Source organism: Physella acuta, unplaced genomic scaffold (genome assembly GCF_028476545.2).
Source record: "Physella acuta isolate Inbredline_101_S28 unplaced genomic scaffold, ASM2847654v3 ptg000478l, whole genome shotgun sequence".
Lineage (NCBI taxonomy): Eukaryota > Metazoa > Mollusca > Gastropoda > Physidae > Physella > Physella acuta.
The window spans coordinates 198334-220076 of record NW_026731997.1 but is presented as its reverse complement, the minus strand read 5'-3'; the positions used below and the strand labels follow the sequence as shown (position 1 = coordinate 220076).

Sequence of the window (21743 nt, the reverse complement as noted above, 5' to 3'; positions counted from 1 at the left end):
AAACAAATGCAATAGCTTTTTTAACAGCACTTTAATAATGGCAAAGCAAACATTATTTGCTAAGTTTACTTTTGCGGTTAATAGTATACTCCGAGTAAAAAAAATAAAAATATTCAGCTATATGTTATTAAAAATAAATATATTTTTCTTTTCCTCTAAGCTATCAATGTTTCAATTTATACATGGCGTAATCTAAGTATATTATAGTGATTAAATTTTAAAGTAGTAGTGCAACTAAATTTTTAAAATTGTATTTAGCAACTGTACTTTCAGAAACCTAAGAGCTACACTTTATTTTTAGATAACAAATAAAGATGTTTTAAAACACCAAAAGATCATTTGTGTTCAAATAAAAGGACTATCAACAACCCTGGATGAAAAACATCAGGAAAAGTTTGATAATTTCTTTTCTAGCTTCACGTGCATGAATATAACAACTGATGAAAACATTTCAGATTTTGTTGTTAAAATAAAAAGTAATAAATTTGATGGATCGACTGCTTCTCCTAATACAAGCATTAATTCAGACAATTTCGTCAAACAAGAAGAAGAATGTCCTGATACAACTCAGGACAGTAAAAAATCATCCGATGAAAGTTTATTTGCTGAGTTGGAAAGATTTAAGAAAAAAGAATCTTTAAAATTACAAAATAGCTCAGGTCAATTTCTTGCTTATCCGGATTATTTTGGAAATACGAACACATTGCTATTTGCAAGAAATTTGGCTACACCAGAGGGTTGCAAGAACTTATTAAAATGTAAGTATTTCACTTGCTGAATAAATAGTACTATAATATTATTTAAAATCGTTTCCTTGAGCATCTTATTGGAAAAGCTGAGTATCACATCGTGTAGGCCTACATTTTTTATAGTATCGTTGTACAGATTTAATGCGTATTTTGAAAAACATATAAAAACACCAGATTAGGTTTTTGTTTTGCATAGAACTATAGTGTTTGACTTTCTATACATTTCATAAACGCTTATAGCAAACGAAAAAAGATATTACACATTATACAATTATTCTTGTTTCATGTAAACATAATATCTATTCAAAATATAAAGCGTTTGTATACGTATCGTTAATTTCGTATTATTATATGTGTGTTGACGAATTTCATTTTTCTTATCTTTGTTTAGATTTATGATTATATATGGTTTGGTCAATCTATTTAAACAACATTGTAGCAACTGTGATGTACTTGTAAATGGTCCCTCTTACAAGTACATTTATATGATCCTAGAAAATTAATAATTAATCTTAAAACAAATTGGCTCCTTATTTATTAATATACGAGAAAATTGGCCCGTTGAGGAAGGGTACAACGGGCGCTAGGCTGATAGTGCTGTCTCTTTTCTCTAAACTAAAACCAACCCACCCCCCCCCACACACCACCCCCACCCCACCCCCACCCCCACCCCCCACCACACACCACCCCCACCCCTCACCCCCACACACCACCCCCTCCACACACCGCCCCCCCACCCCTCACCCCCCCAAAAAAAAACATGTCTACCGTCCCATTCAACGAAATATAATTATATACTTTTTCCAGTGTCCGCCCCCTCCCAGAAAATTCTACCCCCGCCCCCGAAAATTTCAAGTACCCCCACCCCTCTCTGGGGAGGAAAAAGTCTGAAAGAAATACTGAAACCAACCCACCCCCCACACACCACCCCCCACACACCACCCCCCACCCCCCCACACACCACCCCCACCCCCCACCCCACCCCTCCACCACCCCCCACCCCAAAAAAAAAACATGTCTACCGTCCCATTCAACGAAACATAATTATATACTTTTTCCAGTGTCCGCCCCCTCCCAGAAAATTCTACCCCCGCCCCCGAAAATTTCAAGTACCCCTCCCCTCTCCGGGGAGGAAAAAGTCTGAAAGAAACACTGAAACCAACCCACCCCCCCCCACACACCACCCCCACCCCCCCTCCCCACCCCACCCCCCCACAACCCCCCCCCCCCCCCACCCCCCCCCCCCCCCACCCCCCAAAAAAAAACATGTCTACCGTCCCATAGCAAGAAAACCACTTTTTAGATTAGACACATTAATTAGGCGGTAATTTTATTATAGAGTATCGATGAGGAAATTTCTTTTGAGTTGGGGAGGGGGGGGGGGGGGGGGCTCAGACGTTCTTACGCGGGGGGTGGGGCTTCGCCCCTACCCGAAGAATTGTATGCAAGAAACTCTTCACGCAAACCATTTAGATTAGACAACATTTCCTTTTTTTCAATGTTTACGCTAGAATCAATGACGTCATTACATTACTGTGTGCACTCTCTGGTTTGAGATTATGTTCTACTCTACGCTAAATGTGTCGACGTCATATTTCGTTTTTCGAATTACTGTGCATGTTTTTAAATTGCTTGTGTTTTCTCTAGAGCGTTCTTGTCAGACAGATAGATAGATAGATAGATAGATAGATAGATAGATAGACAGACAGCGAAACTATTATTATAGATTTTATAATCATTAGCCTTTATTATATTTATAACTATTTCGTTTACTCACTGTTCCTTTTAATTTAAAAAAAAAATCAGCAAATTCCTTTTTGTTAAGGATTATATTATGTTGTATGTCAGACAACATATCCGAATTCAAAAAAAATAGCTGTAGGTTTGCAACTAATGCATTAAAGCTGAAGTATTTTGTACTAAATTGTTTTACGATAGTCTTTGTACATGGCCAATCGATGTAAATCTTATAAAAAATCTTTACTCACTTTTTTCTGTTTGATGTTTAGAACTGTGTTCAATAAATGCTGCCTCCTACTACATATTATTTGACCAATACGTAGCGGGGTTTCGTAAATTATTGTTTAGGGAATTAGATATAAATTTTCAGTTAAAATGACGTTAATAATTAGTGATTTTAAAAAATAAATTTGCTGCTCGAAATATATGTAAAAAAACAAAAGTTTCACGGTATATTTTGTTATATTAATATCAAACTTTAACCGTAACTTTATGTTTATTTTATAATATAAGGCATCGGTAGCCTTCTGTAAATACTATGTTTATTCGTTCACATGCTATTTATAAAAACATAAGATAGTTTACGCCATTTCTAGATACGTATTTTGAATACAAAGATAATTTTATCATCTTCTTAAGAATTTAGTATTGGAAACAAAATAATTTCTAATTTGAGATGCATTCTATTACTGTGCTTATGTCACAACCACAATCAGACATACATTTTATGTGAAAGTTTGGTTTCTAAAAATATAAATCTTTCATCTGAAGCAGGGTATGTAAATTTACAAAAGCAAAAAACAAAAACAAAAACTGCTATACGATATTGATTTCTATTCTTAAAATTCAATATTATTTTAGACGGAACATTCGCAACATTTGAGGAGCTGAAAAAAGGTGTAGACCAAATGGTTTTACAGAAGAACAGTCTTGATATAAATATATATATTCTCTCAAGAAAGGTATTAACATAACTAAAAAATTATATACATATATATATATATATATATATATATATATATATATATATATATAAATATATATATAAATAAATATATATATATAAATATATAAATATATAAATATATAAATATATAAATATATAAATATATAAATATATAAATATATAAATATATAAATATATAAATATATAAATATATAAATATATAAATATATAAATATATAAATATATAAATATATAAATATATAAATATATAAATATATAAATATATAAATATATAAATATATAAATATATAAATATAAATATATATATATATATATATATATATATATATATATATATATATATATATATATATATATATATATATATATAGTTTTAAGAAAAATAAATTACCTGAAAATGCTATATTTAATCGTTTGTTTTCAGATTATTCCAAAACTGTATGCAAAGAGCTGTATTTCAAGTCTAGTGCATATATCTATGTGTGAAAATGTATTTTTAAAATCACAAGCAAAATCATTTGCGGAAATTCTAATGCTTAAGGAAGAGTTCTTTAACAGTCCTTTTGATGTACAATCATTGGTGAGCATTTTAATGTAGACAAGTCTACATAGAAACTTTTTAAAATCAAGTGTTTTATTTGCACTTCATTTTATATTTGCTACGTCGATTTACCAAACAGAAAAAAATTAGTTTAATAAAGTGGTAGCATATTGTGATTATATTATTTTGTTTAATGGTTATGCGCTTATAAACTTTTTCAACACTACAATCACAGGACTGGGTGTTGCTGGGGGAGGGGGGAGCTCTGTCCGGTTGAAACAGTTTTGGGGATAACAGATAATCAAAACAATCATAAAATGTACCGTCAAAACAATGTTGTATCCAGTAAAATATATAAAAACAATAGGGGAAAAATATGTTACCAGGTGAATACAAACCTAATGACGCCGTTGCAACACACCATTACATATATTAAAAATATTGACTTATACATTTTTTTCCCAAAGGGTACTTTGCTAACAATGTTGCTGCAGACGATTCTAAGAGAAAGGTGCATTTTCTTTTATTTTCATATTTTCTACCAAATTATCTATCACTATTTTATATATCACTATTATTACCTTTTTGTATACCATTTTGGCTATTACTCACACATAATTTATGCACTAAATAATTGGCTCTGCGTTTTTAATTTTATTCATACTTTTTATATCATTATTCAAAATAAGCAGATATGAGCAGTCCCAGGAAGCCATCAAAATAAGTAGGATTCAAAATCACAGTATAGTAGTTGCAATGCTTTTAAGTCGGATGGCAATGGCATGCACAAACAGTGATGCTGCTAAACTGTGCCAGTCTTTTTATAATGAAGCGAGGTAACTATGTTTAATTTATAGTCTTAATATCTAAATGTGGGTACCTGACGCACAATAGGGAAAATATAGAATGCTGGGCTTCATTCTAACCTAACTATCACTTCGTATGCCGAGGTCAACAAACTAATCAACCTCTACTTCTTCTGCCCAAAGGATTGCTTGGTTTAAAGAATTTTCTTTACTTTTTAATATCTATTTAGATTTGAAATAAAAACTTTTTTTCTGAAGTATCTCGAAAGTTAAAACGAATTCACTGCTTTAGATGTTGTTGAAAGTCGAGTTCTTAGATTTGCCAGAAAAATAAAGAAAAAATACGTAGTGCGATAAGGGGATACGCCCCGTAAAAAATCACCAAATTTCTGGTTTTTCGAAGTAATGGGTTTCTTGCACTTTTGGATAATGTGTCCGTTTTCGTATTTAAAAAAAAATAGCATTTTTAATAAGAAAAACAAAGTCGTACGTGTCTAAAATATCATTTTTATTACCCTATTAATGAAAAAAATAATCAAATTATCCAAAATTTACAAGTTCTCTATGAAAAGTTTTATATCCGTCATCATATTGTATTTAGCATCATTGGACAGCTAAAGTTCTCATATATTTGATAATCTTATTTCCATTATCTCGGAAACACCCATAGCTTACAATCGGCTTTGCAGTATTTGGAGACCTTCTTTTCGTTACATTAGGCCGTTTTCTCAGTTTTTAACACTAACAATCATACTACTTTTTATTTATTAAACAATGCCCACCATATTTTCGGTAATTGTTCTTCATGCAAAAAAAAAAAAAACTTTTTTCACGATGGAATTGTGATAGCTTTTATTGAAAAAAGTATACGGAAAATAACATGCACATTTTGAAACTTTGAATACTAAAAATGGTACGATTTTTTAGACCTTATAAAATTCTTACTTTTAGCTGGTTCAAAAAGTAGTCGTGACAAAGTTTTAATATATACTGAAATATAAGCAGTTTAAATTTGATTGATATCAGTGCATAAATAAAACAGCCTTTGTTTTTGCTGTTTAGTACTACATTTCACGTGCCAAACATGGTTATAGCTTTCAAAAGGCTGTAGATATTAAATTGAAATATAAAAAACGAAAATAACGGCACAAATCCCCTTTAGAAAATGTCTATAAAATAGATGACAATTATTCTTTAGTAACTAAATTTATACTTCTAGTTAGAAGGTAGTTTTCTTCTTTCTCATTATTGTAAATTGTAAAAAAAAAAGAAAAAAAACGTCACATATCTCCTTATGAAAATGTCTATAAAATACATACTAATAATTTTTTAATAACTAAATTTAAACTTGTAGTTAGAATGTAATTTTCTTCTTTCTCATTAAGAATACCAAATTTTAAATGTTCACAGTTCGATCTTGACATCGTATCGACACTTTGAAAGCACAAGCCCGTATCAATCCATGTTGGAAATATTTTTTATGGTCCCGTTACAAGATTTGCTGCAGACTCTAAAGGACTTCTCTTCGTGGAATCTTACTACTAAACAGTTACCAAAGAAAATGTCGGAGTTACTAAAAAAAAGTGAACCTCATCATTTTCTCGTTATAATGAGCTGTTTAAATAAGGTAAAACATTTTAATAAAAAATGTGAATGCAATTTTCGCGGACGTCCGTGAAAGCATTATTTTTGGAATACAAGGCCGTGTGTTTGATAAAGCCATATGATTAAGAGATTGTGTTTGCGTTTGCGTTTGTGTTTGCATTTGTTTTTCTTTTGTGAGGAATATATTTATGTACGGAAATATGGGTCAGTGAAATCTATTTTATAGTTGGTAATTAAAATTGTGTGAAAAGATTTTGGATTTTAATTGCGTCATTTAAAAAAAAATCGAAATAATTGTATTACTTTTTGCACCAGTTTAAAAACATCGCACACGAATAACAAAATAGAAATCCTAAACTTAGAATAAAATCATAATTAAAATATATTCTACATTACAAATATGATTTATAATGATATTTTCATTTAAAAAATCACAAAGAAGTAATGATATGTTTTACAATTTTGTTTCACTATACTGAGTTTACATATTTAAAAAAATATTTCACACGGTTACCCTTCAATCAACTAGACCCCATTAAGCTATATATATTTAGGTAAAGAAGAAATTGTTTTTCTTTTTACATGTTTTTTGCTTCAATGTTCAATTATGTTCTACTTTAGTGTAGAAAGATTTGGAAAATTTAGTGAGGGTAGGGGAGGGTTTTATTTTTTAATTTGGGTCGTTTACTATAATTAAACAAACTTTATAAAGCAAAATTGTTTTCTTTTTTTAGATTTTTATAAACAAAGTTTCGGAATGTCTGGAGTTAAAATTTCTACAGTTTTATGTGACGGCCTTGCAGAAAAGATCTAAAAAATATTTTGATGACAATAGGCCTACAAGTTTGTGTATTGATTTAATATTTCGTGGACTTGGACACTTTTTAGGATTTCTCGTTCGTAAGTACATTTTCGTTTAAGTGATTGAATACACAATAAGTTTAAATTATTGAAAAAAAAAAAAGCTTTTAAATCTTTGATTATTTTGCAATAGAGCTTTGCTTTTTAATTACTGGAATGATATTTTTTTTAATTTTCCAGGTGAACATTCACACACAGATATCTCAGTTCTTTATTTAGAAGTTGTAAACATAATAAAAAGTATGTGTGATCTCTACAGACTAGTTAAAAATGAAGAGGTAATTATACATATATATATATATATATATATATATATATATATATATATATATGTATATATATATATATATATATATATATATATGTATATATATATATATATATATATATATATATATATATATATATATATAGATAGATAGATAGATCAATAAAATATTTTAAAGCTAGTTAAGATTGTATAAAGCTTAAACATTTTAACTTTACAAAACGTTTTACATTTATTTATAAAAACTACAAAATTTAAACATTTTCTCAGGATTTTTCTTGCTTGATGCCTTTGATATTTGATCCAGCTCCACGCCTAAGGCAGATTGTTACAGCTAATTTTCTGTTCTTTGGCAATAACAGCGAAAAAATACTTGAACAATATGTTTATCAGCTGAATCACATTTTGTATCCAGTGCTGTATATTGCTGACAAATTTAAACTAGTATGTACTAAATTAAACTATTGAATAATAATTAATTAAACTGACAATGTTATTGCATTTTAAAATGTGTGTTGTTTGTTTTTAGATAAAATATAATATTTATAATTTAAAATTTACAGTTGGAGAAAAATATGGAAAATGGTTGGAGATCTATCTCTGGTAAATACTATGGCTATCCTGCATTGATCTATATAAATATCCTTGACAAAATAGCGCATGGAAATTTTGACAAGTCAAAGCCTATTGATTCTGGCGCCCTGCTAAACAAGAATCAAATTGACAAGCTTAGGAAACTTGATCACCCAAACATCATTACTTTGTTGGCTTGGCAAATTGACGTACTTCCACAGTTTTTCATTCTAGAGGACTGTAGATTCAATAACCTTGAGAAAACTACATTACAAGTATGTATACATACACACACACACATATATATATATGTATATATATATATATATATATATATATATATATATATATATATATATATATATATATATTCTATTTGTATACCACCAAATGTTATTAGGTACACATTTTACCCGAAGCCTGTATGCTACAAAGTCCTTCTATCGAATGAAACGACATTCAATACTTATGTATATATATATATATATATATATATATATATATATATATATATATATATATATATATATATATATATATATATATATATATTTGTGAAATATATGGGATAACGTATTTTTACTTTGTCGTTACAGAGTATACATGAAGTACTGTAATTGTGATGAGTAGCTAAAATATATTGCGAAAATATTTGCCGTTTTCTTGTCACTACTTTATTGTATACTGAAGATGAAGAATGAATTGTAATTTTTCAAAAGATCTAAATCGAGATTTTGACAAATTGTGACGTTTTACATCCTTCTGAATTCGTAAAAAAAATCTTTGTTTTGCAGTTTCGTCTGTAATCACACACACACACACACACATACACACACACATAAACGTACACACACACAAACAAATAGAAACAAAGTAAAAATTCAAGATTTTAATTTTTGCTCGTTTAAAAAACTCCGATTACAGGAGAGTAAAAAAAATAAGTTATAAACTACTTAGTATGCTGTTTTGTAGATAAGATAAATCAAAAGAATCTTTTTTTAATTAGAAAATATGCATATATGCTAGTACATGAAATTATTAGCTTTGGTTTATAATTATTTTACACTACGTTAGATTCTATGTAGCAGTTCCATGTGCTATGTTAATTACACCCTTTTTTTTTTTCACCTCCGTTTCTTTTTTCCTAAAAGTTTTACAATTTATTCTGCTAATTGGATGCATACATCAAACACAATGTAAATCCTACCTATCGTTTCTATTGGAAATGAAATAGGATTCTCTCTTATATATGGCTTCGGTAAAATTTTTAGAAATGTCAAAATTGTTGTAGTACTGAGTAGAATCGTGGTTTGTGCGTTCGACGGTCATGCTTGGTTGTCGAATATAAGCTGTAGTATTCTATAAAATTGTTGTAAAGAGGAGTGAGTAAATTCTGTTTCAGTGTTGCATTACTTAATATTTGCAATATGTATTAAAATATATTTAGTTTTGTTTTTGTGTAAACCTTATCTAAATTTTTTCCATACTGAGTTTTAGAAGCAGGACCAACATTATGCATTCCGTGGTCAAAAAAATTTAAAACAATAATGTGTCATAAAATATATTTTTTTGGAATTCTTGCCCTTATCATTGAAAGCATTATCCTGCACATGTAAATAAAAAACAACTAGTAACATATCGCAAATCGACGGCCTTCCCATGTCACGTTTAGGAAACTTAGTATTTTAAATGGACTTCTTAGTCTGTGAATAAAAATACGATTTACAGATACTGATAAAGAAATTATATGGAATGCCTAAGCATACTCTTTCGCAGTTTAACAATTATATATAAGCGTTAAATAAATAATAAATTATTTACTTAAAGCAACAACTTTTTAAAAAAAATACTAAATAGTGTTCTTTTTTTATTACTGTAATATTAATTTCTACATTTTTTTTTAATTAAAGGAATATTTGGTAAACAAAAACAAGAACAGCAGCTATTGTAGACCCTTTATGCTCATGTCAATGTTACTTAATGTGGGTGAAGCCTTGGCATATTGTCATTCAACGGGCATAATTCATAGAAACATTACTGCTGCCAGTGTTTTATTGCTAAAATCAGAGAAAGTAAAGTTAGCTAGTTTCCATTTAGCTCATGCTATTAAACAGGAATCAGTAATAACTACAGGTAAGTAAATATTTATAATATTATCTATACTTTCATTTTAATTGATTATCTCACAGGTGGAATCATACATTTGAAATTGATTTACTATTTGAAATAAATACGTAAAAGAAAAACTGTGGTCTTAACCCTTTCAGGACCACCAGGATTACAGGCATAATTTCAAATATATGTGCACACATTTAGTAGTAAAATGACACGTAGATTTAAAAATGTTAATGGTTTTCCGATATCTTAAATAGTTTTTGAGATACAGCACGGGACATATGTGTCCCTACGGTCCTCAAAGGAAAGTTATCGAAAAGAGGTTACGTTGTGAGTTATGTCAATATGTTTATTCTAAAATTGATCTAACGTATGTTAGTTGTTCTGGTATATTAGAAATTGAAAATAGCAGTATTGAGAACACATTTATGTCCTTTATGAGTGTATAGTCATCTATGAATGGAGCTTATGGAAGCGGTTACGTGATGTTATATAACATACACGAACATGGCAGATATAATACATATTGTCCGCTCTTTTCTCAATCTTTTCTGTTACACATTGTGCATAACTCCTGCGTTTTTCTTCCTTTGATTTATCAACTTCTGGTGGGGTTGAAGTGAAATTCTTTCCTCAACGAACAGGTCTTGAGGTGATATCTCTTTGATGTAATCCCTAAATCTGAGCTCTCGCTAACATTTGCCTATATTCAAGCTTGGTTTTGCATTGTAGCCAGCGTTGAATTCTTGTCAAATATAGGTATCAATGGCTTTTTTTAATCCAAATCATTATCTTGAAAACAAATCATCAATGTATGAAACATGGATTTAATTGCCTAAAATCATAAGAATCTTCATTTCAACCAACATCTATTGTCAATTTCCTATAACCATAGTCAATAACTTTTATTGAAAACTGTGTTTTCAGAAGCCTCTAGTTGAAAATAATATCTTGCTCAATTCTCTATTTTCATTTATCACAAAAAACGTTTGGTTTTTCATGTTTTGGGCAAGTCTAGTTCTATTGATGATAATGAAATGTGTCAGCTTCGGGTCTAGGACATTACCACCCCGTCCAATTCCCCCCCCCCCCCCACAGATGCTGAAGACCCCTGATCTTAACCCCAAACTCCAAGCCTACAGCTAACCCTAACAAAACCCCTAACTCCAACTCTAAATCAGCATTTAACTCTAAAACTAGCCTTAACCCTAACCTAACCCTAGTCCTAACTTATCCATAACTGTACGATGGGTAATTGCTCAAGGTGGTAATATCGAAGCTGGAGTGATCTCCCCTAAACTTTCTCGAATATTCTTATATAAAAAAAAACAGGGGATGGGAACTCGGGCTATAGACATGATTTTTAATCCATTTTAAATACTTAAAGTATTAAAAATAGAATAAAATCTCGTAGACAAAAGGATTGCACACCAAGTGAACGCCAAATAAAAAAGTGCATAATAGTGCGCACTATTATTAGTACTTTAAAAATTTACATTAGTTTTTTGAGAAATCGGAAGTAGCGTAAATTACTACTTCCGTTCAACGGAAATTACTTAAAATTTAACAGAAGGTAGAGAATTAGATCGTATACTAACATGTGAAATTTTATTTATCTATCTGAAATAGTACTCAAGTTATAGGCTTTTGAAAAATTCAAAGTAGGAAATGTACCACTTCCGGTTATCGGAAATCGCTCAAAAGTTAATACGTTTCTACGATTTTGATAAAATACTTATATATGACATTTCATCAACCTAGCTGTAACGGTACTCAAGTAATAGTGTTTACACACGGACATACACATACACACACAGACAGACAGACACACAGACATACGGACAAGATTGCAAAAATATGTTTTTCCGTATCAGTGAGGTGTAAAACGTCGAGATTTGTAAAAATCTCGATTTTTTTTTTTTGCACGATTACCAGACTTTCTCTATACTTCGTATATACGAGAAAGTAAAAAGAATAATAGTTAATATCAAGATTTAAAAAAAAAATATTTAATCTAGATAATTTTCTTTGAAATACTGGTACACTATTTTTTAGTGTTATTTGTCATCTTCACTTGTCTGTGTGTACTGACAATGTGTCGTTGTAATGACGGTAATACTATTTGAATTGATCATGTTTAATGTTTAATTTATGATTAGTTTTGTATTTTATGTATAATCATGTTAATTAAATTGTTTTTTTATACGGTCGTCAATATAGTTTTTAAACCATTATTAACTTGTTTTTTTAACATGCATTTTTCAAAAAAGTGAAAGGATATTTGAAATATGTATGTAGTTTTTTATTTTATTTTAAAAACAATAAACTTTACAAGTAACTTAATAACAATAGAATTGAAGAGCTACCTGCCAGTGAGATGGACTTCACCAGAATCCCACAGAAGATCCAAGTTTTCCAAAGCTTCTGATGTTTGGATGTTTGGGCATCTGGCTTATGAGATTTTAACCCACGGAGCCCTGCCTTACTCTAACTTAAAGTTGGACGATACAAATTGTGTTTTGGAGGTATTTTGTTGATCAATATTAAAAAAAAAATATGGTATTTAAAAAAGAATGATACATTATTTGGGACCAAAATACATTTACAAAATACCTTTACTAGTTAAAGTCAAAAATATTTAATCTAATGTTATTAGTATCATGTACATAATTTCTAAAATAGAAATGCATTTATAAATAAAAATTAAAATAAAATTATGTTTTAATCTATTTTTGGTTCAACGACAGATCTGCAGCTTTAATATTCGATTGCATCACGAGCCTTGCTTTACTGACAAGCAATACAAGTTCATTTCTAAATGCACGGCTTTTGATCCGAATGATCGCCCAACAATGTATGATGTGATTGAAGAGATAAAAAAGCTGATTATAGGTAACTGTCCAAATAAAGGGCTACTATCGGTAAATGTGAAAGAACTTTTGCAAACCAAAAGTCTCTTGATACATTTGTATTTAAGTTAGCTTCATTTAAGTTGTAAAGGTGCACTAAAGTACAAAATACATAATACTTTGATTATCTGGAATCAGCTGTAAGCTAAGATTACACTTTAAACGTAAAAGTAATTGTTTAAAGAAAATGATAAGAAAACTATTTAATATTTAAAACCGATATTTAAATAGTTATGTTAAACATTGTGTGGGAAATGATACGCACAATATTGATACCCAATATTAAACGGTATTTCTTTCTCGTTATGAATAGAAATTAAACAGCAATCACTTCAGCGTGCATTTTGTTATCCCAATCTCCAAAATGGCGATAGACAACCAGCGACCAACTGCAAACAAGTAAATATTAAAAATAATAATTCTAAATTCTTACATTCTTTTAAAAACATGTTTATGCTTTATTAAACCAGCTCTAATTATTCTTTGCAGGTTCGCCAAAATAATGTCCGTAAGTAGCGATTTTTTAAATTCATTTGTTTTTAAAGTTCAACGCAACATATTTGAAAAACAATTCATAATAAGCACAAACTTACTTTAAAAAAAAAAAAAGAAGAGAGACTTCTACATTGACACGTGTTCTAGCGAATGGAAAAAAGGATAATGACATATGCAAGTTATTTATGTAAAAAATAAACATTTACACAAATTTAAGCGTGTTAACTAGTTTAATCGCTCATTGTGTATCCATTACAAAATCGTGATTGTCTTTTTATTATTTGTTTTCATGTGCAATTGTTAGAGGCACATTGTTAATAATTCAAATGGATATTCAATTACGTTAATATATATAATACATTTTCTGTTTAGTTCCATGTGTACGACCGCTACCACTAAAGTATTCAAGGAAGATGTCAGAAAAACTGTATCTATGTAGAGTGGTAATTAAAAACATATTTAACTTGTTAACTTGTAACAGCAACAACATTTATTATTTAAGAGTTTGCTTTTAATAATCTAATAGTCTAGAATTGTGTAATTCTAAATTGTGTAATTGTGTAATACTAAAACAATAGTTCATTTTTTAATGCACATAGAAATTAATGGTTATTTATAAGTATATATTTTCGTGTACGTGTGTAAACATGTCTTATTAGATTTAACACAATACATATCTACTATCATTAAAAATTACACATATTACATATTACATATTTAGCCGTTTCTGTTTAAAGCAGTTGATCAAACATATGGTCTTGATTGAACAGGGAAAAGCATTTGTTGTGCGCCAGACTTGTTACCGGAAGTTTTCCAAGGAGTTTTTAGAGCAACATAGAACTGGAGCATTGGACATGATTATCCCTTCACTAGTCATTCGACAGATAAATCCACAACGGTATATGATTGTAAGTAAAGGTTATACTTTGTAATCATATGTTGTTGTACATTGTATAATTTTAAGTATTTTGCACATTGTTTCGATTGATAACAATGGCGAAATACAAAGTTAAAAGATGCAATGAAAAAATCATGTTTAAAAGCTTTATATTTATATATGTATTATGTTTAGATTTTAAATTCACCAAGATTATGGTATATTATGGTATATTAGAAATAGTTTCGAATATGCATCTGATTGTATTTATATAATGAACTATTATTTATGAGCAGGATGTCAATATTGCATACAATCTAAAAGGGAATTTGCTCGAGATATTATTAAACAAAGAGTTTGGAGGTAGCAGTGAGGTTTGTAATAATTTTTTGCTGAAAGCAGCCGCAATGCTTGAAAAGCTTCACGCAGAAAATTTTGTACTTGGAGACATCAGGGCATCGCAGTTGTTTGTTGAGCTTAGCGATGATTCAGGAACAAAAGTAAGTTTTAACATTTATTGTATTCGAACTATTTTCAAGGGTAATACTTCATAATTTCAATACATATTATTTAAAAATGATTTCTTTGAAGCAACACAAATCTTTCATGTTATTCAGATTAGACCGGTGTCTTTGGCGTATCTAAATTACCTTGGAAAAAATCAATGTCAAATTGTGACAAAAATTCCATCTAAAACAGTGTGCTACAGAAGGTATATTGACGTTTTGGTTTGTTTTATTTTGAAGCAATGTATATAATCATAGAATCACATTCACAAAATAGTTTCTTTATTTACGTGTCTTCTTACGTTCTCGTATATACGAAGTATAGAGAAAGTATTGTAATCGTGCAAAAAAATCTCTTGAAATTTTAACAATTTTCACCGTATTACACCTCAGTCCTTCATCACATCCGAAGTATAGATGACTTATTTTAATCGGGCAAAAAATTATCAATCCAGATTTATCAAAATAAAGAGGTTTTATGCGTAATCCATTCTGAAAAACTGGGCTTTGCAATCCTGTCCGTATGTCTGGGTGTCTGTGTGTCTGTGTGTGTGTAAACACGATTACTTGAGTACCGTTACAGCTAGGTTGATGAAATTTCATATACAAGTATTTTATCAAAATCGTAGATCTGTATCAACTTTTGAGCGATTTCCGATAACCGAAAGTGGTACTTTTCCTACTTTGAATTTTTAAAAGGCCTATAACTTGAATAGTATGTCAGAGAGATAAATGAAATTTCACATGTAAGTAAAAGATCTAATTCTCTACCTTCTGTTAAATTTTTAGTAATTTCGAACAAAGAGAAGATTTACCAAATCGTGCAATATTTGAATTGTGTATTAAGAAAACTATTTGAAATAATTAAGACACACACATGTATATATATATATATATATATATATATATATATATATATATATATATATATATATATACACGTTTGAGACAGAAAGATAGAATATCCAACTAATAAAGACAAGGTATTAGAAAATGGGCATTAAATCCATCAATAAGTATCTTTTAACAAATCAAAACACACACTTTTATACATAACAGATAATGGTTGCTTTAGTATCTTTTGATTAATAAATGCCATTTAAACTGGAAATTTAGAAAAAAATTTCTAGATTTCTTTAAATTTTTATATCTTTGTGAGACGAAAGTGTATAAACTTAAGCGATATTTTAAAAGATAAAACAAAATTACATAAGCAATAATATAAATGAAGTTGTAGTATGATATACGAATTTAGAATTTAGAATTTATAGTTTTTCTTCAATTTTTTATCTGATAAATAGTCGTTGTGTATATTCCATACAACCCCACAATCAATATGAAAGTAAAAAAAAGTTCCCTTTCAAACCTTCTTTTTTTTTTTTTTTTTTTTTTTTTTTTTTTTTTTTTTTTTTTCAAACCCATATGAAGAGATAGTGTGGTCAGCACTATGCACAGACGCCTTTACTTTTCCTAACAAGAGTTAGGTACCCATTAGTGTTGGTAGACTCAGAGAGTCTACTGACTTGAACCCGGATAAGAGCTCGAGACTTACGGGTTATCAGTCCAGCTCTCTACCGCTAGACCACTCCGTCCCTTAACAATCAATATGGCGTTGTGAAATACACATCAAATCCAGTTAGAGTAAATTTTTTCTGAACATTGAATGGCTGAATTGGTGTCAAATTACCGAAATTTTAATACATCGTCTGATAAAGCTGACGCTTATATTTTTAGCGATATATATTTTAGAGCAGCGCCAGAATGGAGAGATCAGGGCATACAATCGAAGGCAAGCGATATATACGGTTTCGCCCTTATGGTTTTAGATGCCTACTTCGCTATCACTTCTGTACGTGGTGCAGATAAAATAGAGGTTTTTGAAAAGCAACGAGATATGGAAACACATGCCGATGTATTGGTAGTATATACATCTTATTTTATTCATTATTTTAATTTTAATTTAGAAAACCTGTGATAACATATATAAATAAAAGAAATAATAAATTCATTAACAGTCAACTAATTTTAAATTTATATTAATTTGCCAGGAGAATGAAATAGATACTGCATTAGAAAATGTTCCAGACGGTATGCCTCGCAACTTGTTTGACTTGATAAAACGGGCACTTGATGTAAATCCAAAACTAAGACCTACACTATCAGACTTTATGAGGTAAAGCTAAATGTATAACTTCTTATTATGGTATCCTATTACTAAATTGTACCGGAAAATAGATTTAAATTTTTTTAACTAAACTTTGTAATCGTGCTTGATAATTAACATAAATTCGGACAGTTTTCTCCGTTTTAAACCTCCTTACATTATCATAAATAGAACACAAAGGATTGTAGTCGTGCAAGATATCTTAATAGAACTTTTGACAAACTTTCCGGTTTTACAAATTTATCTGTGTCTGTAAACACGATAACTTGAATACCATTTCATTTATGTTGACAAAATTTTATAAATTAGTAATATATTTAGTAATATTTTTAGGTATCTTTTAACTTTTGAGCGATTTCCTGTAAAGAATGTGATGCATACATTTCTTCCGGTGCCTAAAAAATAAATAACTAGAACGCTGCTAAAGCTAGTTGGACGAAACTCCTAACTCTATATATTACATTGCATGTGCAGTATTCTATCAATTTTTGAACGATTTCCGGTAACCGGAAGTTGTTTACTCTATCTCCGTGTACTCACTGTAACATGAGTACTGTTTGAGTTAGGCAAAAGAGCTTTTATATATAAGTAATAGATCTTATACTTAAATTATTGTAAATGTTTGACAGCCCTCAGATTACCGGAAGTTGTATTTTACTATATTTCCGATTGTTTGTAAAATGATGATAGTACAATTTCACAAAAGGTTAACAATACATAGGTATACTATCATTTTTTGTTGGTTCCGTTAACTTTGGAGTAATTTTATGAGATCGGAAGTAGTACTTTATGGTGTTTTCCGTTTTCAAAAATATATAACATCCACTGGACCGTTTTATTTCAAACTTTTCACATGGGTTTGACTCGATGATGGGACGGCGTGGCCTAGCGGTGGATCACTAGACTATTAATCCGATAGTATCGAGTTGAAATTCAAGTTAGTGCCTGAGTTCACCCAGCTCTGATGGGTACCTAACTCGTGTTAGGGAAGGTAATAGTGGCTGGGGATAGTGCTGACCATATTATCCCTTTATATGGCGATGTCAAGAAACATATGAACTCCACTTCATTCGACAAATGGATCATAAGGTCTAAAGATGAATCTTTACTTTTTTAAAGACTCAATGACAATGAACTGTGAAATAAAATGTGACTTAAATAGAAGTGTAACTGTTTTTAAAAAAAAATTAATACATGTTTTGTTAATAACGTACTAATATCCCTCTCAATTAAAACGCATTGTTTACGTTCATGTTTTTTACTTTCTCGTATATACGAAGTATACAGAAAGTCTTTTAATCGTGCAAAAAAAATTCGAGATTTTTGCAGATCTCGACGTTTTACATCTCACTGATACGGAAAAACATAATTTTGCAATCTTGTCCGTATGTCTGTGTGTCTGTGTGTCTGTGTGTCTGTGTGTGTGTAAATACGATTGCTTGAGTACCGTTACAGCTAGGTTGATGAAATTACATAAATAAGTATGTTATCAAAATCGTAGACCCGTATCAACTTTTGAGCGATTTCAGATGACCGGAAGTGGTACTTTTTCTACTTTGAACTTTTCAAAAGCCTATAACTTGAGTACTATTTCAGATAGATAAATGAAATTTAATATGTAAGTAAAAGATCTAATTCTCTACCTTCTGTCAAATTTTGAGTAATTTCCGTTGACCTGAAGTACTTATTTACGCTATTTCCGATTTCTCAAAAAACGCATGTAAATTTATAAAGTACTAATAAGATTGCGCACTATTATGCACATCTTTATTTAGCGTTCACTTGGTGTGCATTTCTTTTTACTACGAGATTATATTCTATTTTTAAAAATTTGAGTAATTAAAATGGAATAAAAATTATGTCTAAAAGTCTATATCCCGAGTTGCCATCCCCCATAGTGTTATATTAGAATCTAGAGAAAGTTTAGGGGAGATCACTCCCGGTTTATTTCTACTATTTTATTTAAAAAATAAAAAATTACGTGTTAAAAAAATGAAAAAAAAAACATTTATATTACACGATTGCACTCAAAGTGCCACGCCCCTAATTGCTATATTTGAATGTACGAGAAAGTTTGGGAGCAATAGTTCCTGCTTTTCTTTTCAGAAATAATTTTAATTAATTTATTGTTTTTTTGTAGTTCTTTAGTTCACACTTCAAGCTATGAATATTCTCCATCGATGTTATCGACTTCAAAAAGCGACGAGGGAAATTCGTCTGAAGACCATACGGAAAATAATATTTCACGATTCGCAATGCCAGAACAATTCAGCAGAGTAAATACCATAGCTTCCACCACGCGAACAATTTTTGAGGAAGATGATGATAACTGGGCTTTATTAAACTCAGTTAATGTTGACCAAACGGACCCAAATTCTGTTACTGGTGCGTACAATACCATTGGAAGTAGTTCTGTGATTGGAAGTGGTGATTATAATCTCCCATATGATGAAATGGTTGCGGCGCAGAGAGGTAATCCATTTGTAAATGCAACGTGGCATTCACATTTTGAACCCATTAATGTCAGACCTAATTATGAAGAGAGTGTAGCTTCAAGTATGTTTCCTGATGTTGAGTGACTTGTTTTCAAGGAAATATAATAATTTCAAAAACTTTAAATACCAAATGTAATAATTTTTTTCTATTTTAGTTATAAACATGTTAAAATAACAGTTTAAGTATCAACATAATATGCACACTAGGGGTTTGTAAAATTATATAAAAGAATACAAATATTATACAAATACAGACACAGGGTACACACATATATATGTAATCTATTTTGTAACTCCTGTAAAATAATCATAATGATCTTACATGCTAATTATGTGTGAACAATAGTTAATAATTTTTTTAGGTTTTTGCTATTACATGGTATAACTTTGTTTTGAAATGCATTTTGTATATTAAAACAAAAGTTTTAAAAATTATATCAATTTAAAAGTGTATGTTCATGTTTATCGAGTTTTTGCAAGTATTATTGGTAATTAAAATACAATTTATATATATATATATATATATATATATATATATATATATATATATATATATATATAGTTTATCCTTATTATCGCTAATTTATTCAATCTACGTATAGTGCTACTGGGTATGAAATGTAAATATTGAATATTTTAAAATAAAATAATAAGTTTATAGTTTATATTTTGTCTATTATAAAATACTTAAATGAAAAGTGATATTTACTGTATAATACTTTTTTTTAAATGCACGAAATAAATGTATTATGATAATGTATATCATTATGAATCATTATACTGCACTGATGCTTGGTTTTTTCCGGTTAGATTTTATTTATTTCTTTAATGTTACATTTAGCTAATTTTTTTTTTCAAACCATGAAGAAATATTACATTTGAAATGGGTTTTTTTCATGTTCATAGTTACATATATTACTTTTAAAATACGTATTTTTGAAATTGTTGTAATTTGCAACCAAATATACAAAAACAGATTTAAAAAAAAAACTTCCTTATTTCAAGAACAAAACAACATATATCAAATTTTATTCTTGCGTAGTTTCAACTAATTAAAGATCAGATGTATTTCACGTAAAATAATTAATCCTGCAAACATTGTTACATTTAATGGCTAGATTGTCTTCTCATCTATTTGCACATAATAGATTTGTTACTCTCATGTATGGCAGATAGTAATCTTTAAGCAAACATTAAACAAATATTTCTCAATTATTGACTTCAATCTTTGCACATAAGCAATAAAAACTAATGTGGCTCGAACAGTGGCGGAACTAGAAAAAAAGGGCCACCCCGCAAAATGTTTTTTGAGGCCCCCTATATATATATATATAAACACAAAATACGAACGTAGGATACTCATTTCGGGCCTAATCTAGTTTTTAAATAACACATTGTTTTAAAAAATACTTAATACTTTTATTTTCAATTCTAACAAATTACAACAACACGTCATGTGTTTAAGTACATTAGACTGTTTTGCAAATCTGTGTGTCACTTTTGATGTCGGCTGTATAGCTTACCATGTGTAAGCCGGTCAAAAGTATACGAAACATGAAAGCTTTGTATGTGTAATGGTTTCTCGGGTTATGTTTCTTTTTATGTTTTTTTTTTTAAATTTATATTACTTTTTTTTTTAAATTCATTTTTATACTATGTCATTCTTTAGTATGTATTTTATAAAAAATTATAAATAAATAAAGTAATTGCTTTTCAATGTGCGTAGTACAAAACTATTAAAAGGAGTTTCTGGGCACTTCTATTTGACTATTTAAAAAAGGGAAATAAGTCATGGAAGTGGTTTAAATGTTTGTTTATCTTGCACACTAAAGCTTATGTAGATTTTTTTTCTTTTATGCAACAGCGTGTGTTAGCTACTGTAGAACATCACTACAGTAAATTTATTTTTTTACAAAACCATAATTAAGGTGCACAAAAACGTAATTTTGGAATACAAAGTCATTGCTTTTTGGTCGGATTTTGGGCCCCTAAACGTCCTCGCCCCCCCCCCCCCCGCATTGCGGGGTCTGGCGGTATGGTAGTTCCGCCCCTGGGCTCGAAAGTAACCAATA

General features: G+C 29.8%; 1 protein-coding gene across 1 annotated transcript; it reads left to right on the top strand.

Moving 5' to 3' along the window:
* Positions 1 to 424: 424 nt before the first annotated feature.
* On the top strand, positions 425 to 19755 carry LOC131944047 (uncharacterized). Its single transcript, XM_059304505.1, has 22 exons — positions 425 to 758; positions 3351 to 3451; positions 3881 to 4036; positions 4465 to 4508; positions 4690 to 4833; positions 6214 to 6430; positions 7143 to 7308; positions 7450 to 7547; positions 7808 to 7981; positions 8101 to 8385; positions 10021 to 10243; positions 12578 to 12750; positions 12973 to 13117; positions 13448 to 13533; positions 13624 to 13642; positions 14002 to 14072; positions 14400 to 14537; positions 14803 to 15006; positions 15124 to 15218; positions 16762 to 16930; positions 17061 to 17185; positions 19317 to 19755. Exons 1-22 carry the CDS (start codon positions 425 to 427, stop codon positions 19753 to 19755), a joined length of 3606 nt encoding a protein of 1201 aa, XP_059160488.1.
* The last annotated feature ends 1988 nt before the right edge of the window (positions 19756 to 21743 follow it).

Excerpts from the sequence above, each read along its gene's own strand:
- LOC131944047 (XM_059304505.1), top strand. The coding sequence starts at position 425 with ATGAATATAACAACTGATGAAAACATTTCAGATTTTGTTGTTAAAATA. Across the intron at positions 15,007-15,123 it reads GCGATGATTCAGGAACAAAA|ATTAGACCGGTGTCTTTGGC; the intron begins GTAAGTTTTAAC and ends CATGTTATTCAG. Across the intron at positions 17,186-19,316 it reads ACACTATCAGACTTTATGAG|TTCTTTAGTTCACACTTCAA; the intron begins GTAAAGCTAAAT and ends GTTTTTTTGTAG.